The sequence below is a fragment of the Harpia harpyja genome, chromosome 10, assembly GCF_026419915.1.
Source record: "Harpia harpyja isolate bHarHar1 chromosome 10, bHarHar1 primary haplotype, whole genome shotgun sequence".
NCBI lineage: Eukaryota > Metazoa > Chordata > Aves > Accipitriformes > Accipitridae > Harpia > Harpia harpyja.
Genome location: NC_068949.1, coordinates 796,436 through 811,726, shown reverse-complemented (window position 1 = coordinate 811,726; position 15,291 = coordinate 796,436). Strand labels below are relative to the sequence as shown.

The following is a 15,291-nucleotide window of genomic DNA, read 5'->3' as shown; positions in this document are numbered from 1 at the left end:
TGAACCTGGGTAGCAGGGAAAAGATGGCGTGAGAAGGAGTTTTCCCTTGCTGGGGGGGGATCATGTCCTGCAGTAATAGTGTCTGCTTTTTTGGGGGGGGGATGCTTAGCCTCGCATAACTCCTTACAATCATCTACCATTGGTTTTTGCTTCTTATTCTTTAAAGCCACATGGTGTTACTGTAGGAGAGGGAGAAGGGAGGCTTGGGATGGAGGTTTTTGTGACAACCTTGAAAATAAATGTCAAAGTTGGGTCTGCGAAAGCAGCAGGTTCTGGGTTTCACTGCAGGTGGTAAATTCCTGGTGAACCCCAAGCCCGCAGCTCTGGCACTGTATAAATCACAGAGGATGTGGAGAACACACATTTAGGAACCAGAGAGCAAATGTATGTGTGTCTTGACAGGAGGCTGTGGGTGCTGAGCTTGTTGGAAACCTTGGTCCAGGTCAGAGACAGACCTGCGTCTGAATTTCGTCCAGTTTCACGCCAGATTTGGTGCTATGAGCTGCTTAAAAAGGCTCCAGAGCTTTTCAGTTTTTTTCCTCCTGAGTGTTATCAACATGTAAATCTATGGCCGCTCTTCAAACGCTTTGTCATGATAACTTCAAGGTAAAGGAGTCAGTAATAAATACATTATCTGGTGCGCTGGGTCTGGGTTGGAGGCTGAGCCAGGCAGCGGCACCCTCTCCAATGTCCACAACCTCCACCCCACCAAGCTCTTTGGGTTTTACGAGCTCTTATCTCTGTCCTCTCCAGCTTCTCAATGCTTTTATCTTCCTGTAAGCCTGTAGGTCCTGGGGTAACACATGCCCAAGCCCCGTCGAAGGCTCAGAGGGATGATAGCATCCCATGGATGAAGCTTACGGCTCTTTTAAAAGGCAGCGAGCTGCCGAGGGCAACCAAGGTCTTCTGCTGCACCTTGGAGGAACGGGGGTTTGGGCACCATCCCAGGGCAAGGAGTCCAAGCCAACAAGTAGCCATGGCAAATGGCAGAAGACACATTCCAGTGGAGACCCGTGTGCCTCTGCGCAAGGCTGGGAGACGCAGAGGAGCCCTGACCCAGCAGCATCTCCAGCAAAAGGGGATTTTCTGCTTCTCCAGGAACATGCAGAGACTTTCCCAGCCCTGCAGATCTTATTTCACAGGCTCTGGGAAGCAGCCCTTACACCTGACCACGGTCCTCCGCTGATCATCCCGGCCAGGACCCTGAATCAGCCCGTCAGCAACTTGATTTCTGGCTCCTTGGACTCAGCAGGCTCAAATTGGTGGTAGGGAGATGGAGGAATGGAGCATGGAGCAGGCAGGACCGCCACGGTGGAGGCAAAATGTTGGCAGTCAGAAAGTATCCACCAGCAGGAACACTTTTTCTGTCCAATTTTAGCTACAGGTGCTTTCCCAAAGTCCTGAAACCATTTGAAACCATGGCAAACGCTCTCTGCCTTGTAGGGTGCTGCTGTAGTTACACCAACACAGGAGGGACTGTTTGCAGGGAGTAAATTTGGCTAATTTGGGCTTTCTGTGCAGCCGAAAATGGGGGTGTCTCATGCGAAAGCAGCTTCTGCCCCACTTCATTGCGATGCTTGGCTTTGGGTCCTGCATCTCCAGCATCCCAGTCGGCATCGCAGCCAGCTGAGCCTGCAGCCACGTGCCTGGGCAATGCCGGACGTTGCGGCAAGCCGAGTCCCGGCACAGCTCATTAATTAAATGCTGGGACCTGGAAATCGCGTGGCAGCATCAGCTGGAGGTGACCAGACCCTGAGAGCCCTCCTGCAGATTGGGATCCAGCAGATCAGAGTGGAAATGAGGATTTTTAGCCCAAGAAGAGGAAAAATGAATGTCTGCCATGCTGCTGGTGGTGCCGGAGCAGCAGCACAGGAGCTATAATGGTGCAGCTCTGTAATGCCAGGAGGGCAGCGTGGGTGGCCAAGGCAATAAGCAACCACATCCCAGGGGCTGCGGGCATGTGCTGAGGTTCTCCGTGGATATTTATCCCACGTTGAGCCTCCACTTCTCACTTTTTCCTTCGTTATTAACTTCTGGAGTAAAATATTTTCACCCTTCTTGACTTTGACCCCATGGGCCGCATGTCACCGCGGGACCAGCCAAACCTCCAGTGGGTTAGAGGCATCTGGGACTGAAAATCTCCAACTCCTCTTTAATTTGGGGGGAAAAAACAGGGAATAACCTAATAGGAAATTAGTCTGAGAGCAGATAGTTAAATCGCCAGGGAGCTCCGGGAATGTGGGATCAGTCTAGAAGGGAGAGGCACAAAACTTCAGCCTCAGGGATATTTGTCCCTCCGTCTCACTCAGTGAGCAGGCAGGAGGATGCCAGGGATTCGGGGTGGTGGGAAGCAGCAGAATCCTGCCTGCTGCCTGCCCGTGTCGTGGTCCGGGATGTACGGGCAGGGCCCGGAGCAGAGGTTACTGCCGGCAATAAGTTAGAGCTGGATCTTGCTCGGCACAAGGCCACGAACACGGTGATGCCGTAACACTATGGGAGATGAGCGAGTGATCCCAAGCTCCAGGGGGAAGAGGGGATGTGAAAAATCTAGGGAAAATTCAGCTTGCCTGAATCCCCCCGCAGCCAGTCCGGGAGAAAGGGGCAAAACTGAAAGTAAAGGAGATTTCTGCCTTACGCTGCCCTAAAGACAATCAGACTGATAAAAATGCAACAGTTTGGACCCGCAAATATGTTAAAGAAGAAGAATCCCAACCCACCGCGTTGTGGCTCTCTGAGACGGGGAAAAGGGACACCGAGGGGGACACGACCCGGCGAGCCCAGCATCCACGCGGAGAGGAGGCAGCTTGGGTGCCTCATCTCGGTATTATCCCAAATTAACCCTCCCGCATCCAGGCCCTCCCACGGCATGTGAACCCCCCACCGGGTCTCGGGGGCAGATATCCTCACTGTAATTGAAAATTCGGGTCAGCAAAGCCAGCTATCGCGCGTGGCTGGGATGATTGAGGGCCACGCGATCGCAGCCTGGCCCTGCACGGGATGCTCCCTAAAATCAGCAAAGGACCGGGATAAACCGAGGCTCCGAAGGGGCTTATCCAGGAGGTCGGGGCAGACAAGGGATGGATGCTTGTGGTGTTCCTGTCCCTTCTGGGCTCCGTGCCTTGTGCCTTGCTACACGCCGGTGCTGTCTGCCGTTACGGAGAACCTCAGCCCACGGAGCCGCAGCTGCTTTGGGGTTGCAAGATGGCATTTAGCGGCGTGCCAACATCTTGCCGTGGTTTTTGCTGCCTCCAAATTGGCAAACCACAAAGCCAGGCTGAGCGAGGGGGGCGTCGGGGGGGGGGGTGCTCCCTCTCCCCTGGTCACCCCGACAATCCGGAGGAGGAAGGATTCTCCTTCCCGAGCGGGAAATAAACACCGCAGAGAAGCTGGGAATGCCGCTGATGCCAGATGGGATCATACGGTTGGGGGAAAACGGGCAGCGCGGGCAGGGCCGGCTGGTCCCGCTGCAACTTGGGGACACACCGAGACCCCCCGAACAGCCCAGGGAGGATGAGGATGGAACAGCCAGCCACGGATGCTGCCTGAGCAGCCCGGGCCGGGGGGGCTGAGGGTCTCCCCGGTCCCCACTCCCCGGTGCGTGGTACCCGTTCCCGGTCTCTCCGGCACTCACCGAAGCCCAGGACCGGCGTTGCCTGCTGCAGGCAGGACGGAGCCTCTTCGGTCTTCATACCGGCGGCCAGCGTGGGGGCTGCGGGTGGGGAGGAGTGATAAGGACCGGGACCGGTGTGTCCCACCACCCCCCCCCCCCGCCGCTTCCCCGGTGGTTCGGAGCTTCCCGGTGCCTCCCGGTCGTTTTCTGCGCCCCGGAGCTCCGGTTAACGAACGGCAACGAAATCACGGCGGTGGCGGCGTCCACCCTCCCCGCTCCCCCCGGTCCCGTTGGGGTTAAGCCCGACCTTACCCCCGGCATCCCCGGAGCCCACACCGGAGCCCACTCCGGGGGCTGCGGCCCCGGTGCTTCCCCCCCCCCCCCCCAAAACCCCGTCCCGTCGGGACACGGCAGCCCGACGGGTCCCTGCGCTGCCGGTACCGGTGCCGGTGTCTCCGTTCACATCCATGAGTGTCCGTGTCCACCCCCCCCCCCCCCCCGTTACAAGTCACCCCCTCCCCACCGCTCAGTTACCGGCACCTCATCCCCGCCCGCCCCGTCCATTCACGGACACTTACCGGGACAACGATACCGGTAACGATACCGGCAGGGAGGGGAAGGGAGAGGAGCGGAACGGGACGCGATCGTGCGCGGGGCAGAGCTCGCAGCCCCCGCCCGTGTCCGCGCCCCCGCCCGTGAGCGCCGCCGCCCCCCCCCCCCGCCTCCCCCGGGAGCGCGCCTGAGCCGGGAGCGCGTCGGGGGCCCCATCAAGGCGGGGGGGGGACCCCCCCCCACACCCACCCACCCACCCACCCCCCCCAGTCCCGACCCCCCACCCAACCACCCACCCCAGTCCGGACCCCCCACCCACCCCCAGACCCCGGTGCGGACCCCCCCACCCCGGTCCGGACCCCCACCCCTTTCGTTTCCCCCCGCCAGTAGAGCCCGGTGCGCCCAAAAGGCGATACCGACGGCTCCCCCGGCAAAAGGGTGTCGCGACAGAGGCAGCTCTTGTCACGACAGGGGCTGTCGCAGGCACCGCGGGGGTCCCACCGTCGCGGCGGGGCGGGGGGAGGCTCCGAGCCGCCGGTCTCGTTAATGCTTCGCCGCTCACCGAAGGGCTGCCGGGCTCTGTCGCGACAGCTGTGTCGCCGACAGAGCGGGCGGAGGCTCGTCCTCCCGCCGTCGGGGCAGCCGTGGTCCGGGGTGGGGGGGGTGAAGGGGGGGTCGGGGCTGCTGCCGGGTCGGTGACCACGACCCTCCCGCGATCCACCGCGGGCATCGTCCGGGGGACCGGGGGGGGAACCGGGGGGGGAACCGGGGGGGACCGGGGGGAGCCGGGCCGGGGGCTGCCCGCTGCCGAGAGGGACCGAGCGACGGGGCCGGAGCTGCGGACCGGCCCCGGGCACCGGGCACCGGGCGGGACCTCGGGGCTGCAGCCGGTGGGTGGCCCGGGGGGGGGCGGCGGGGGCTCTGGGTGCTGCCACCCCCCCTCCGGGTCCCGGTCCCGAGCTGCCCTCGGGCAGTCCCGGTACCGGGTGGCTGAGAGCGGCTCCCACTCGCTCCCTGCAGCACGCACACGCACCTTGTAGTGTGCACACGTGTGTGCACACACACCCCCCCCCCCCCCCCCCGCAGTGCACACACGCACCTTGCAGTGCGCGCACACACACTCACCCACCTTGCAGTCCACGCACACACCTTGCAGCGTGCGCACACGCGCACCTTGCAGTGCACACGCACCCACACGCGTCGCACGCACACCTGGCAGCGTGCGCGCACACCCGCGTGCACACCCATTCCCTGCAGCGCGCGCACACACCTCGTCGTGCACCCACACGCGTGTGCGCACCCGCTCCCCGCAACGCTCGCACACGCGCGTGACACCGTGCAAGAAGAGGGTGCCATCAGCGCCTCGTCGCACGGGGGTGAGCGGGGTGAGCGGCCTCCTGCCTGCAACCGGGGTGGGAGCTCGAGGTTTCCCAATCTGGCCCCAAATGAGCTTTTTTTTTTGATGGAAAATATGGGAGGGAGCCCGATCCCTGCGGGGTCCCAGGGCCCAAGGACCCCGTCGGTGACCGAAGTGACGCAGAGCTGAACCATGATCGAGTTTCATGTTATAACAAACAAGTACCGGGCAATTTTATCATGTGGAATCCAAATTGAAACAACAAGGAAAAAAAAAAAAGGAAAAGTTATGAAAATGATGGGTTTTTCCCTCGGTAGGAAAACCAAACCTCATTTCCACCTCTGAAACCGTGTTTACTGGTGTCCCGGGGTTGCTTGACCCGGATCCTCAGCTCGGCGGCAGGGACCCGAGCCGGGGGGAGTGGGTACAGGCAGCCCCGACTGCAGGCAGGTGCCAGCAGGCAGCGGGGCTGCTCTTAGAGATGCTGACCCGTCAGTAGCACCAAACCCTTTTAGGAGCAGGAAGGCTCACGGTCAAGGCACCAAATCCTTTCGGACGCGGCTCAGCTCTGCTCTAGTCCATCCAAACCTCCCCTCCCTGATGCTACTGTGGGAGATGCCCCCGTCCCACTCCCGGGATGCTGAGTTGGGTCGCAAATCCCATATTCCATCCCATTTATCGCCAGCCTGCTCCCGGCGTTGCTGCTGACCTGCACGCCGTCCGTCTGCAGCCCCAGCTCACCCCCCACCCCTTCACACGCACGCCTAGAAAGAGAGAAGCTTCGTTAACCAGAGCAATAATTGTCCTTTATTAGGCTGAGCTCCCCACGGAGAACCCAGATTCCTGCATATATTGCTTAGGACCATCAAAATGCATCCCCGCTCTTCCTCGGGACAGCGCGGTGGAGAGGAAGAGCGGGGAGCAGGCACTCGGATAGTATAAGTTAAGAAGAAAAAGGAACATTCGTGGTGCCAGAGCATCAGCCGTTGCCTCCACACGTGGTTTTGCTCAGTTGGGCAGAGGCTTTTCGCAGATGTAGTAGCACTCATAGGTGCAGTAGACATCGTTCCACTTCCCAGAGATCCAGATGTGGGCACAGTCTTCGTTTCTGTCGCTGTTGTTGGGCTCGCCCTCCTTCCAAAATCTGGGCAGAGAAGGATCAAACTGAGAGAGGGCAGCAGGGGCAGGCAGCTGAGCGGAGCAGCTTTCCCTGTGGCTGGGAGAAGGGCAGGGACTAGCTAAATCTGTCCAATTTTAGATGGTTTTAGATGCTAATTCTTGCCTCTGCTGCTGTGTTAGACCTCGTGTGAGCGCCCGTCCCAGGGCAGGGTGAAGAAAAACCGGTCTGCTGGCTGAAACAGGGGTGTGCGGGCAGGGAAGCTGCCTGCTGGTTTGGGGTGACGGGCACAAAACCGCAGGGCAGGCCAGCACTCACGTGAACGTGGTTTTATAGTCGGTCCCGTCGATCCATTCCCATTCCCCTTCCAAATTCTCGTCCGTGAGCCCGATCCAGAAACGTTCATTCCTTGTCCTGAACATGACAAAATTCTGCAGCGGGGAGAGGGATCAGGAGGGAAAAGCACCAGAAAACGGTTCCTTGAGCCGGCAAGCTCGGAGCAACCTCAGCTCCGCGTTTGCACCGTGGAGGAGCTGGAGAGGTACGACTCTGCGCTTGGCTATTGATTTACAAGGTGGAGGTACAGGATAGGTGCCGGTGCTGCGCCTAAGCATCCCGTACATATAGAAGGGAAGCGCTGGATGCAGGCAGCGGGCAGGCAGAGCAGGTTCTGCCTGCTCTCTGCTGGTTGATGCAAAGGATAACAGCACCAGCTCTCAGCTGCCCAGCGAGGTTGGGGTGTGCAGGATGGCAGCAGGGAACCAGGGAGGTACTGGGGGGGGGTCTGCAGAAAGCCGGGGCTACGGGCAGGATTTGGGCAAGCCTGGGCTTTCCTGCCTCGAGCTGAGGTCTTTACCTGCTTGGCGTAGCTGTTAATGATAGCCAACTGCGAGTGCATCTCTTCGCACTGAGCCTTTGCCTTGTACCAGCTCATTCTGGTTAGGGAGAAGTAGTAACATTTTCCATTAAAGTATTCCCATTCCCTGGAGCCGGGTCCGCAGGGAAACACTGGTGAAAGAAGGATGGCGGGCGGGAAGTCAGGCAGTTGAGCCGGTCTTCGCCGGGCTCGTCCCAGCAAGGGGGTTTTCCCAGCAGCACTCCAGTGCCAAACTGGTACGGGCACAACACGGCCCCGAAGCTTGCTGTATATTGGATTGCCGCGAAGGTGGCAACTAGCACCCAAAAAGGCCTTTATTACAGGGGAAAAATTGTTCTTTCTAAAATATAAAAGCATTTGCTGCTGGCAGAGCAGCAAACCCAGAAGGGGACGGATGCCCTGCGCTGCCTTAGCGAAGCGATCCAGAGCAGGAACACTTTGGGGACAATTTAGGGAAACTTCAGAGGGGGAGAAAAGCTGGCGGGTTTGGGCAGCAGCCAGGACTTACGGAGAAAATCCCTGTCAGAAAAATTCTGTTTCCGTTCCGGCTGCACCTCGTTGAGTTTAGAAGAAATGGCTGAAACTATTAGAGAGAGAGACGGAGAGATGTTGGGTTATCGGTTGTGTTGCTATCCAGGAGCCGACTGCCTGCAAGCACCTCACCCCTGCAAGGCTAAAGACATGTTTTAATTTTCCAGCAGCCTACGGGGAAAAGAAATCCCAGGAAATTTTAAAAACTGGCTTATAGCTTGGATTAGCCAGAGATGGTGGCGTGGACATCAGCGGTCACTACGTGGGACAGTCTGGGAGCTCCTCTGGTCACTCTGTCCTGTGGAATTAGGAACTACAGACTCCTCTAAGCGCATGAGTGTGCACTTAGACCTCACGTATCTCTCGGTCCTACCCGCCTAATTAATTAGTTCAAAGATGTCCCAGTACCTCTGGAGAGCGACACAGCAAACAGGGTGATGATCAGCACAAAGAAGAGGCCCAGTAGCAAGTATACCGTGAAAAAAGATCTTAGCCTCAGCGGGAAGAAGTTTCTGTCTTTAAAACAAAACAAAAGAGATGTGAAAATATTCCCCTCGGTTCACCGGGATTTTTTCATAGCTTTTCTGCTTCCATTTATAGAAGGGTTAATAAATAGCCCGGAATAGTTAACTATTTGCTACAGAAGCCAAAATTTTGGTGATAATTCCTGTTCCGACCCACCTGGGGGGCTGAAAGGACCCCAAAAGTGGTGGCTGTCACGCAGTGCATTGTGTTAGCACTGGAGTGGCCTTGCTAAAGGTCAGGGCAGGTGATCTCAGGTACCACATAAGCAAAATAAAAAGAAATTACAAGCTTACACCATGTATTTTGGACTGCGACATGTTTCTGGACCCTCCTGGCTGTCTAGTAACCCTTTTCCAAAGGGCAACTGTTCCCCAAGTGACAGTCCGTGGTCTGGGGGGGCTCTTTGCTCTCCCTAGTTGGCATCGGGTGCCCTTTTCGGAGGGGTTCAACCTTAGAAACGCCCTTGGGTTCCAAGATTCAACCTTGGAAGGTTTGCAAGGGTGCTGGGCCACTCGGTTTGGGGAGCTCGACTTAGGAAAGCTCCAGGAAAAGCCAAATTTTGCTCTGGTCCGGGACACTTCCAAGGCTGAACCCTCTCAGGTGTTGTTGGTTGGGCACCACCACCTTCACACCACCAAGAGATCTTCATCTCAGGGACGGCCCACACCTGCAGCAATGTCCCTTTCCCTCATCCTCCTCCTGAACCGCAATCCCAGGGACAAGCTCGTCAGGGTGGGGGTCCCCATCCCAACCAATCAAGCCCATTAGAGCTGATGAGCCAAGTTGCCTAAGCAGAGGAGGAAGGAGGGCACGGAGCTTCCTCTCCCTCCAAACCCAAGCACATTGGTGAAGAAAGACCACGCTACGAGATATGGTCTCGTTACCCTCTTTGCTCGCACCCAGCTCCTCGAGGTGGTGGGTTGAAGGGCTGGCGTAGCTGAATTTTACCTTTAAAAACGCGCAGATCATCGTGAAGATGTTCCTCGTCCATCCTGGTAAGCTGTGGCTGGGAGGGGAGGGGGGGAATGAAGCTTAGAACCAAGTAAGCAGCAGCTTTTTCACCAGGCTTTCTGGAGTAGAGAACCTGCAATACTTCCAGGGATGTTCAGTCCAATGGTTGTAATTTAACCTTTCAGGCTGCGTCCTATTTGTTTGTCCTCTCAAAATAGCAGCTTGGATTGTGTCCACTTCCAATAATTCGGCTGTCTGGAGGTTTTTCCTCCAGCCAAGCTGGGTGCCCTTTTTATTTGTAACTCTCTCCATCCCTTTGGAGTTAAACAAAGGGGAAATTCTCAAGTTTCTGAAGGCGTTTCCTCCAAGTGTAAGTGAATGAACAGACCGCTTTGGAAACAAGCGGGTCTGGAAAATAGAAAACGGTCTTTGGTTTGGAAACTAAAGCTGAAGACACAAGCAATGCCCCAACAGATGCCCTTGCCTAAGAAAATAAAACTGATCTGGGTCTGATAAAGCAGCTGGACGAATGTGCCATATAAATCTATGTGTGATGGGAGCAGCTTGCTCCTTGCAGCCCTGAGAGGACACGGAGAGCTGTTTCATGCACTGGCTTCGCTGAGGATTTAGCTGACTCTCTGTTAAGTCTTTTATTCTGTATTTTTAAAACAGTTGGGCATTGTGCATAACGACAGCTGTTAAGGTGGGGTTGGGGGAAGAACTGTTCAAGTTAAAGGTTGGCGAAAGATGAAATGGAGATAAACAGTAGAAACCCCCTGAATTTGGAAATTAGAAGCAGTAAGGGTCTAGAACAGCCCTCCAAGATCTTCAGTACATGTGCGAGGAGGCCGAGCTGCTCTTCTACCAGGGCAGAAACAGAACCGATGATTCAAAAAGACCCTTTCAGTCCTTTATTCCTATAATTTGCCCGTGGTCATCCGATATTTACAGCTCCCCTCCCGCTTCCAAACCTGAAAAGCCTGCTTTGCGCCACATAAACTTGTAATTGCTGTTCCGTGCTATTCCACGTTTAGCAATTATGCGCTCTGCGGAGATGATGGAAAACTGGCAAGTTGGGACCGTCGGATATTAAATTACATTGTTCGGAGCGCTGTGCCGTCAGGCTTGCAAACATCCCACTGCAAACATTGAGAGAACATTTAGGTTCTCGCCGTATCGAGCTGCGCCTTGACTGACTGATGGATTTTTTTACTGGTTTTAATTTTCCCTTTTGCTGTTTTACCTTCGTGCTCCGAGCCCAGAGAGGGCTGGGACAGAGAGTGCTTGAAGTTTTAATAATGCTAATTACTCCAGCATCAATCTCTGGGCCTGTGATAAACATGTAGCAGTAGTTATTAAGCCAGCAGCCTTGGGATGCTTTCCAAAGCAGAGCTGGGGCATTTAGCTGTTGTTTATTTGCCCCAAAGCTACACTGAGATTGTGTATAAAACCAAAAAGCAGGCCAGGGCACAAAGACTGGTTGTTAACGAGACACACAGCAACGAGGATTTCATCACGGGGAGCGGGGGGGGTCACTGCCATCCAGGTCTGCCTGAAAGCGAACTGCTTATTGCGTAAACTGAATGGAGGGCAGGTGTTGTGTGGGGTGAAGAGAGCTGTATCTCGAGGCAGAGCCCAGAAAAGGCTCCGCTGAGACACTAATCCTCCTACTGTGCTTCCTAGGGGAATTCTCTTGTCCTAAGGGAGGTAAAAAACCCTCAATAAGCAACTGTGGGGAAACATCAGTTCACATCCCGGTCAGTCTGGCTCAGGGAGGACGTGAGCAATGTAGGAGAATCTCTCGGGAAGGGGATCGGGGTGTTAAGAGGATCCAGGACTTGGGTGTTGGTTTGAGCTCTTTGTAATTCCACGTGTTTCCCTGCCGTAAGGGGAAAAAAAAAGCTTTGCTAGGACTGAAGGGCTGACTAAATCGGGAGACAAATCGGTGGGTCTCCCTGAGGGACTCCTGTGCCAAGCTCTGGGTGGCCGCAGCCTGGCTAATGTCCTGACTTGACGACCCCAGCTTGTACCTTCGTCCCAGGACAGCAGCTCTTCAGCTGTTAACGCCCAAGGACACCGCTCAGTGTCAAAAGCTGCCCGACTTCTTTATTTTAACAAAGACATTAGTTCAGTTAAAACACTGTAGCGTAAGAAAACATAATACAAAAGCATTTTTATTTAATAAATACAGTATTTGATTTAAAACCATCCTTGGCTGACTCAACAACCTAAGAATAGCAACGTCACAACGCTCGGTGTCATTTATCTGGTGTTACGACATTGCCGGGAGGAGGAGAACGCGGATAATAAAAGGGGATGAGGAAACGTGGCTGCTCCCAGCAAAACCCAGAGGTGATGGCAGCCCCTGGCGATGCCCAAGAGCACGTGCCAGCCTGATCGCTGCGCAAATGGGACGTGTGGCTCTTGGGACCAGGCGTTCAGGAAGCCCCGCAACCAAAACCTTTCTGAGGAGTAACTCGGAGAACTGAATTTGAAAAGTAGAAGCAAGACGGTATCCTGGGCTGAAAACACTCGCCGTCTGGGCAGATGGCCTGAGCTCTTCTAAGAAAGCTCCAGCAGCTCTGGCACACGTCGCTGAGGTATTTCTTCCCCGGCAGAGTTTGGAGTGTACGTGCAGGGCGGTTAAGCAATCCGGAGTTAGATATTAACTGGAAGTCTGGGGTTTGGGCTGCCAGCTTGTTTTTCAGTGGCAGGAGGGTGCCTCACTTTGCTCCTTGAATTCTGTGCTCGTTAAGCTGCTGCCTCATGTTTAGCGGTGGGGGAAGAGGAGCAGACAGAGGTTAAACTTGTAACCTCAGCCAGTCTTTGGTCAGCTCATCAGTCGGGTTCCCAAAAGCTGGGTGCTCCCCGGCTTTCCTATTCCCCCGATTCACGGAAAAGGGGGGGATCCTACCAAAACCAAATTCCTGACAAACCATTTTACACGACACACTTTCCGTTTTGGCCCCAGTGTAAATTCTGTCCCAAAAATACTTCCAGCAGCTCCCAGGCAAACAGGCTTTTCCCAAAAAGGAGCACTTCGGGCGTAGTGACAAATGGCAAAAGCCCTGCTGCTTCAGGCTGTGCGTCAAGGAGTAAGTGAGAAGCTGCAGTGGGGCAAACTCGCCTGAATTTTATCAATTACTTCATCTTCAAAGCGAGCCCCGCCTAATTTGAGGTTCCTCAGCTGGGGCAGTGCTTGGCACAAAGCAATAACAGCACCCGAGGAAATCTTATCGCAGATGTCAAGGCAGAGTGTCTCCAGGCGCTGCAGGCTTGCTAAACAAGCCAGACCCGCGTTCGTCAGGGAGTAAGTGTCGCTGATCTCCAGAAACAGGAGACGTTTCATGTGGCGCCCGATGAAGCCCACAGCGGAGTTGCCGATGACGCAGTGACGCAGCACGAGGCGTTCCAGCTCCTCCAGGTGCGGAGCCGCTCTCTGAATCCCCGTATCTGTTACGCGGTAGGTGCCACAAAGGCTCAGAGTCTTCAGGCTGCTCTGGGAGGAGACATTCAGCAGATGACAATCGGAAAAGGCAGGGACATTGCGGATAACGAGATGCTGCAGCTGGGGCAGGGCCCTCGCGGCGGAGCCGCAGAACCAGGCAGCAGGGATTTCGCAGTGACTCAGCTCCAGCGCCGTAAGGGAAGGGGGGACGTTCTCGTAGGGAATAGGGCGGAGGTCCATCTCTGTCAGGCACAGCCGGTGGAGCTGGGGACACCGCTTCCCGAGGGCGGCCAGCAGTGCCGGGGAGAGGATCCGCCTCTTGCTGCCGGAGTGGAGCGCGCCCCGTACCCGCAGCGTCCGCAGGCTGTCGCGGAGACGCTGCCGGACCAGGTGCCACAGGGTCTGGGAGCTGATCTGGGGGCGAGAACGAAAAGGGCCTGTTCCCAGGGAGTGGGGGCACCCCTGCCTGCAGCGAGGTGATTTCCCCCCAATCTCAGCCCCCTGCCCACAGTGGGGTGATTCCTCCCCCCTTATTTCAACCCCCTGCCTGCAGTGGGGCGATTCCTGCTCCCCCCCAGCCCCTACCTGCAGTAGGGTGATTCCTGCCCCCCCCCCCAATCTCAGCCCCCTGCCCACAGTGAGGTGATTCCTCCTCCCCCCCCCAATCTCAGCCCCCTGCCTGCAGTGGGATGACCCCTTCCCCCCCATTTCAGCCCCCTGCCCCCAGTAGGGCGATTCCTATGCCCCCCCAGCCCCCTGCCCGTAGTGGGGTGATCATCCCCCCCCCCCGCCGCCGCCCGGTGCGGGAAGGCGGCCAGGCGGTCCGTACCCGGTGCGGACTCAAATCCACATGTCTCCAGACCGCCCGGTCCATCGCCAGCCTCTGCCACCGCCGGCAGACCCTGAGGAGAGGCGGGAAGCGATCGGAACCGGGAACCGGGCGGGTCCCGGTACCGCTCCGGTTGAGGGGGGTGTTGGGGGGGGTCCCCACCTGGCCGCCCGCAGCCTCTCCCGTAACGGCAGCAACGCCAGAACCTGCAGTAACACCGAATCGGGTAACACCGGCAATTCCGAATTAGCCGCTGCCGCCATCTTGACCGCTTCCCGACACTTAAGGCGGGTGTTGCGGGCGTCACTTCCGCTTCCGGCTTTAAGCTTCCGGATCCGGCGCGGCAAAGACTGTGGCGGAGTGACGCAGAGATCGGTGGGTACCGGGGGGGGGCTGGGGGGGCTCCGGTGGGGTTAGGACCTCCCTGTTTAATCCTTTTCTTTACCGACAACTCCTTCCCAGTGCTCCTTTCCCCTTCCCGGTACCTCTCCGCTCCTCCCCGTTAACCCCCGGTCTGTTTTGTGTCGGCCCCCCCCCCCCCGTTAACCCCCTCTCATCCCTCAGGCAGCCATGATCGAAGTCGTCTGCAACGACCGTCTGGGCAAGAAAGTACGAGTAAAATGCAAGTATCCCCGGGAACCGGGATGAAGGGGGGGTGGTTGGGGACGGGGGCTTTTCCCGGTTTCCCTCCGCTTTTTCCTTAACGGTTCCGCCAGCACCGAGGATTCCATCCGCGACCTGAAGAAGCTGATCGCGGCACAGACCGGGACTCGCTGGGACAAAATTGTGCTCAAGAAATGGTGAGTAGAACCGGAGGGGGGGTAGAAGAAGGCCCTGAACCGGGATGGCGGGGGGGGGGACGACAACACCGATGGCCCCGGAGGGGCCGTCGGTCGTCGTCGTTTTCCCCCATCCCGGGCTGCTGGAGACGGTACCGGCCGCCTGATGTCTGTGTTTTCCGTCCCCGCAGGTACACCATCTTTAAGGATCACGTCACGCTGGGCGACTGTATCCTTCTGCGGGCAGGTGTTTTATTTGGGAGGGGTGGGAGACTTGAGGCTGGATGCCCCCCCTCTCTTTTTTTTTCTTCCTTAACTCCATCCTCCAGATGAGATCCACGATGGCATGAACCTGGAGCTCTACTACCAGTAACGGCTCCCATTCCTTCCCGCTTCCTCCCGGTGTTTTCTGTGGGATTCCCCCCTGCCCCCCCATCTCTGCCCCGGTATGGCTGAGCTGGAGCCCTGTTTTGAGACTTTAAACGTGCTGTAGCTGCCCTGGAGTGTTTAAGTGGTTTATAATAAATGTGTTTCTCCGAGTTTTTGGTTGTTGTGTGGCTACGGCGGGGGGGGCGGCGGGGACCGGCACCGGACCGTGGGTTGCTGTCCGCGTTCCTGCTTCTTTTGCCCGCCCGCGGCCACCGTCCGGCTCCCGCGTCACGTGACCGCGAGCGCTTCCGCCTTCAATGCGGCCTCCCGCCCGCAGCCAATGAAA

The 15,291-nt window shown here is 57.1% G+C and overlaps 3 protein-coding genes across 5 annotated transcripts; 1 reads left to right on the top strand and 2 right to left on the bottom strand.

Moving 5' to 3' along the window:
• Window positions 1–6,303: 6,303 nt before the first annotated feature.
• LOC128147539 (hepatic lectin-like) lies at window positions 6,304–9,685 on the bottom strand. Of its 2 annotated transcripts, XM_052800176.1 has the most exons (6): window positions 9,518–9,685; window positions 8,453–8,560; window positions 8,022–8,096; window positions 7,493–7,644; window positions 6,955–7,067; window positions 6,304–6,663 (listed from the first exon to the last, which is right to left on the bottom strand). In XM_052800176.1, exons 1-6 carry the CDS (start codon window positions 9,558–9,560, stop codon window positions 6,528–6,530), a joined length of 627 nt encoding a protein of 208 aa, XP_052656136.1. In that variant the 5' UTR covers window positions 9,561–9,685; the 3' UTR covers window positions 6,304–6,527. The 2 variants fall into 2 exon arrangements, with proteins under 2 accessions (XP_052656136.1, XP_052656137.1); XM_052800177.1 differs by lacking the exon at window positions 8,453–8,560 and having other exon boundaries at window positions 9,518–9,678.
• Window positions 9,686–11,663: 1,978 nt separating this feature from the next.
• FBXL12 (F-box and leucine rich repeat protein 12) lies at window positions 11,664–14,162 on the bottom strand. 2 transcript variants are annotated; one of them, XM_052799962.1, is made up of 3 exons: window positions 13,960–14,162; window positions 13,798–13,870; window positions 11,664–13,382 (listed from the first exon to the last, which is right to left on the bottom strand). In XM_052799962.1, the coding sequence occupies exons 1-3, from the start codon at window positions 14,058–14,060 to the stop codon at window positions 12,609–12,611; spliced, it is 948 nt and encodes a 315-aa protein (XP_052655922.1). In that variant the 5' UTR covers window positions 14,061–14,162; the 3' UTR covers window positions 11,664–12,608. The 2 variants fall into 2 exon arrangements, with proteins under 2 accessions (XP_052655922.1, XP_052655923.1); XM_052799963.1 differs by having other exon boundaries at window positions 12,637–13,377; window positions 13,960–14,067.
• Window positions 14,103–15,115, top strand: UBL5 (ubiquitin like 5). Its single transcript, XM_052799964.1, has 5 exons — window positions 14,103–14,172; window positions 14,362–14,423; window positions 14,514–14,597; window positions 14,768–14,805; window positions 14,906–15,115. Exons 2-5 carry the CDS (start codon window positions 14,368–14,370, stop codon window positions 14,947–14,949), a joined length of 222 nt encoding a protein of 73 aa, XP_052655924.1. The 5' UTR covers window positions 14,103–14,172; window positions 14,362–14,367; the 3' UTR covers window positions 14,950–15,115.
• The last annotated feature ends 176 nt before the right edge of the window (window positions 15,116–15,291 follow it).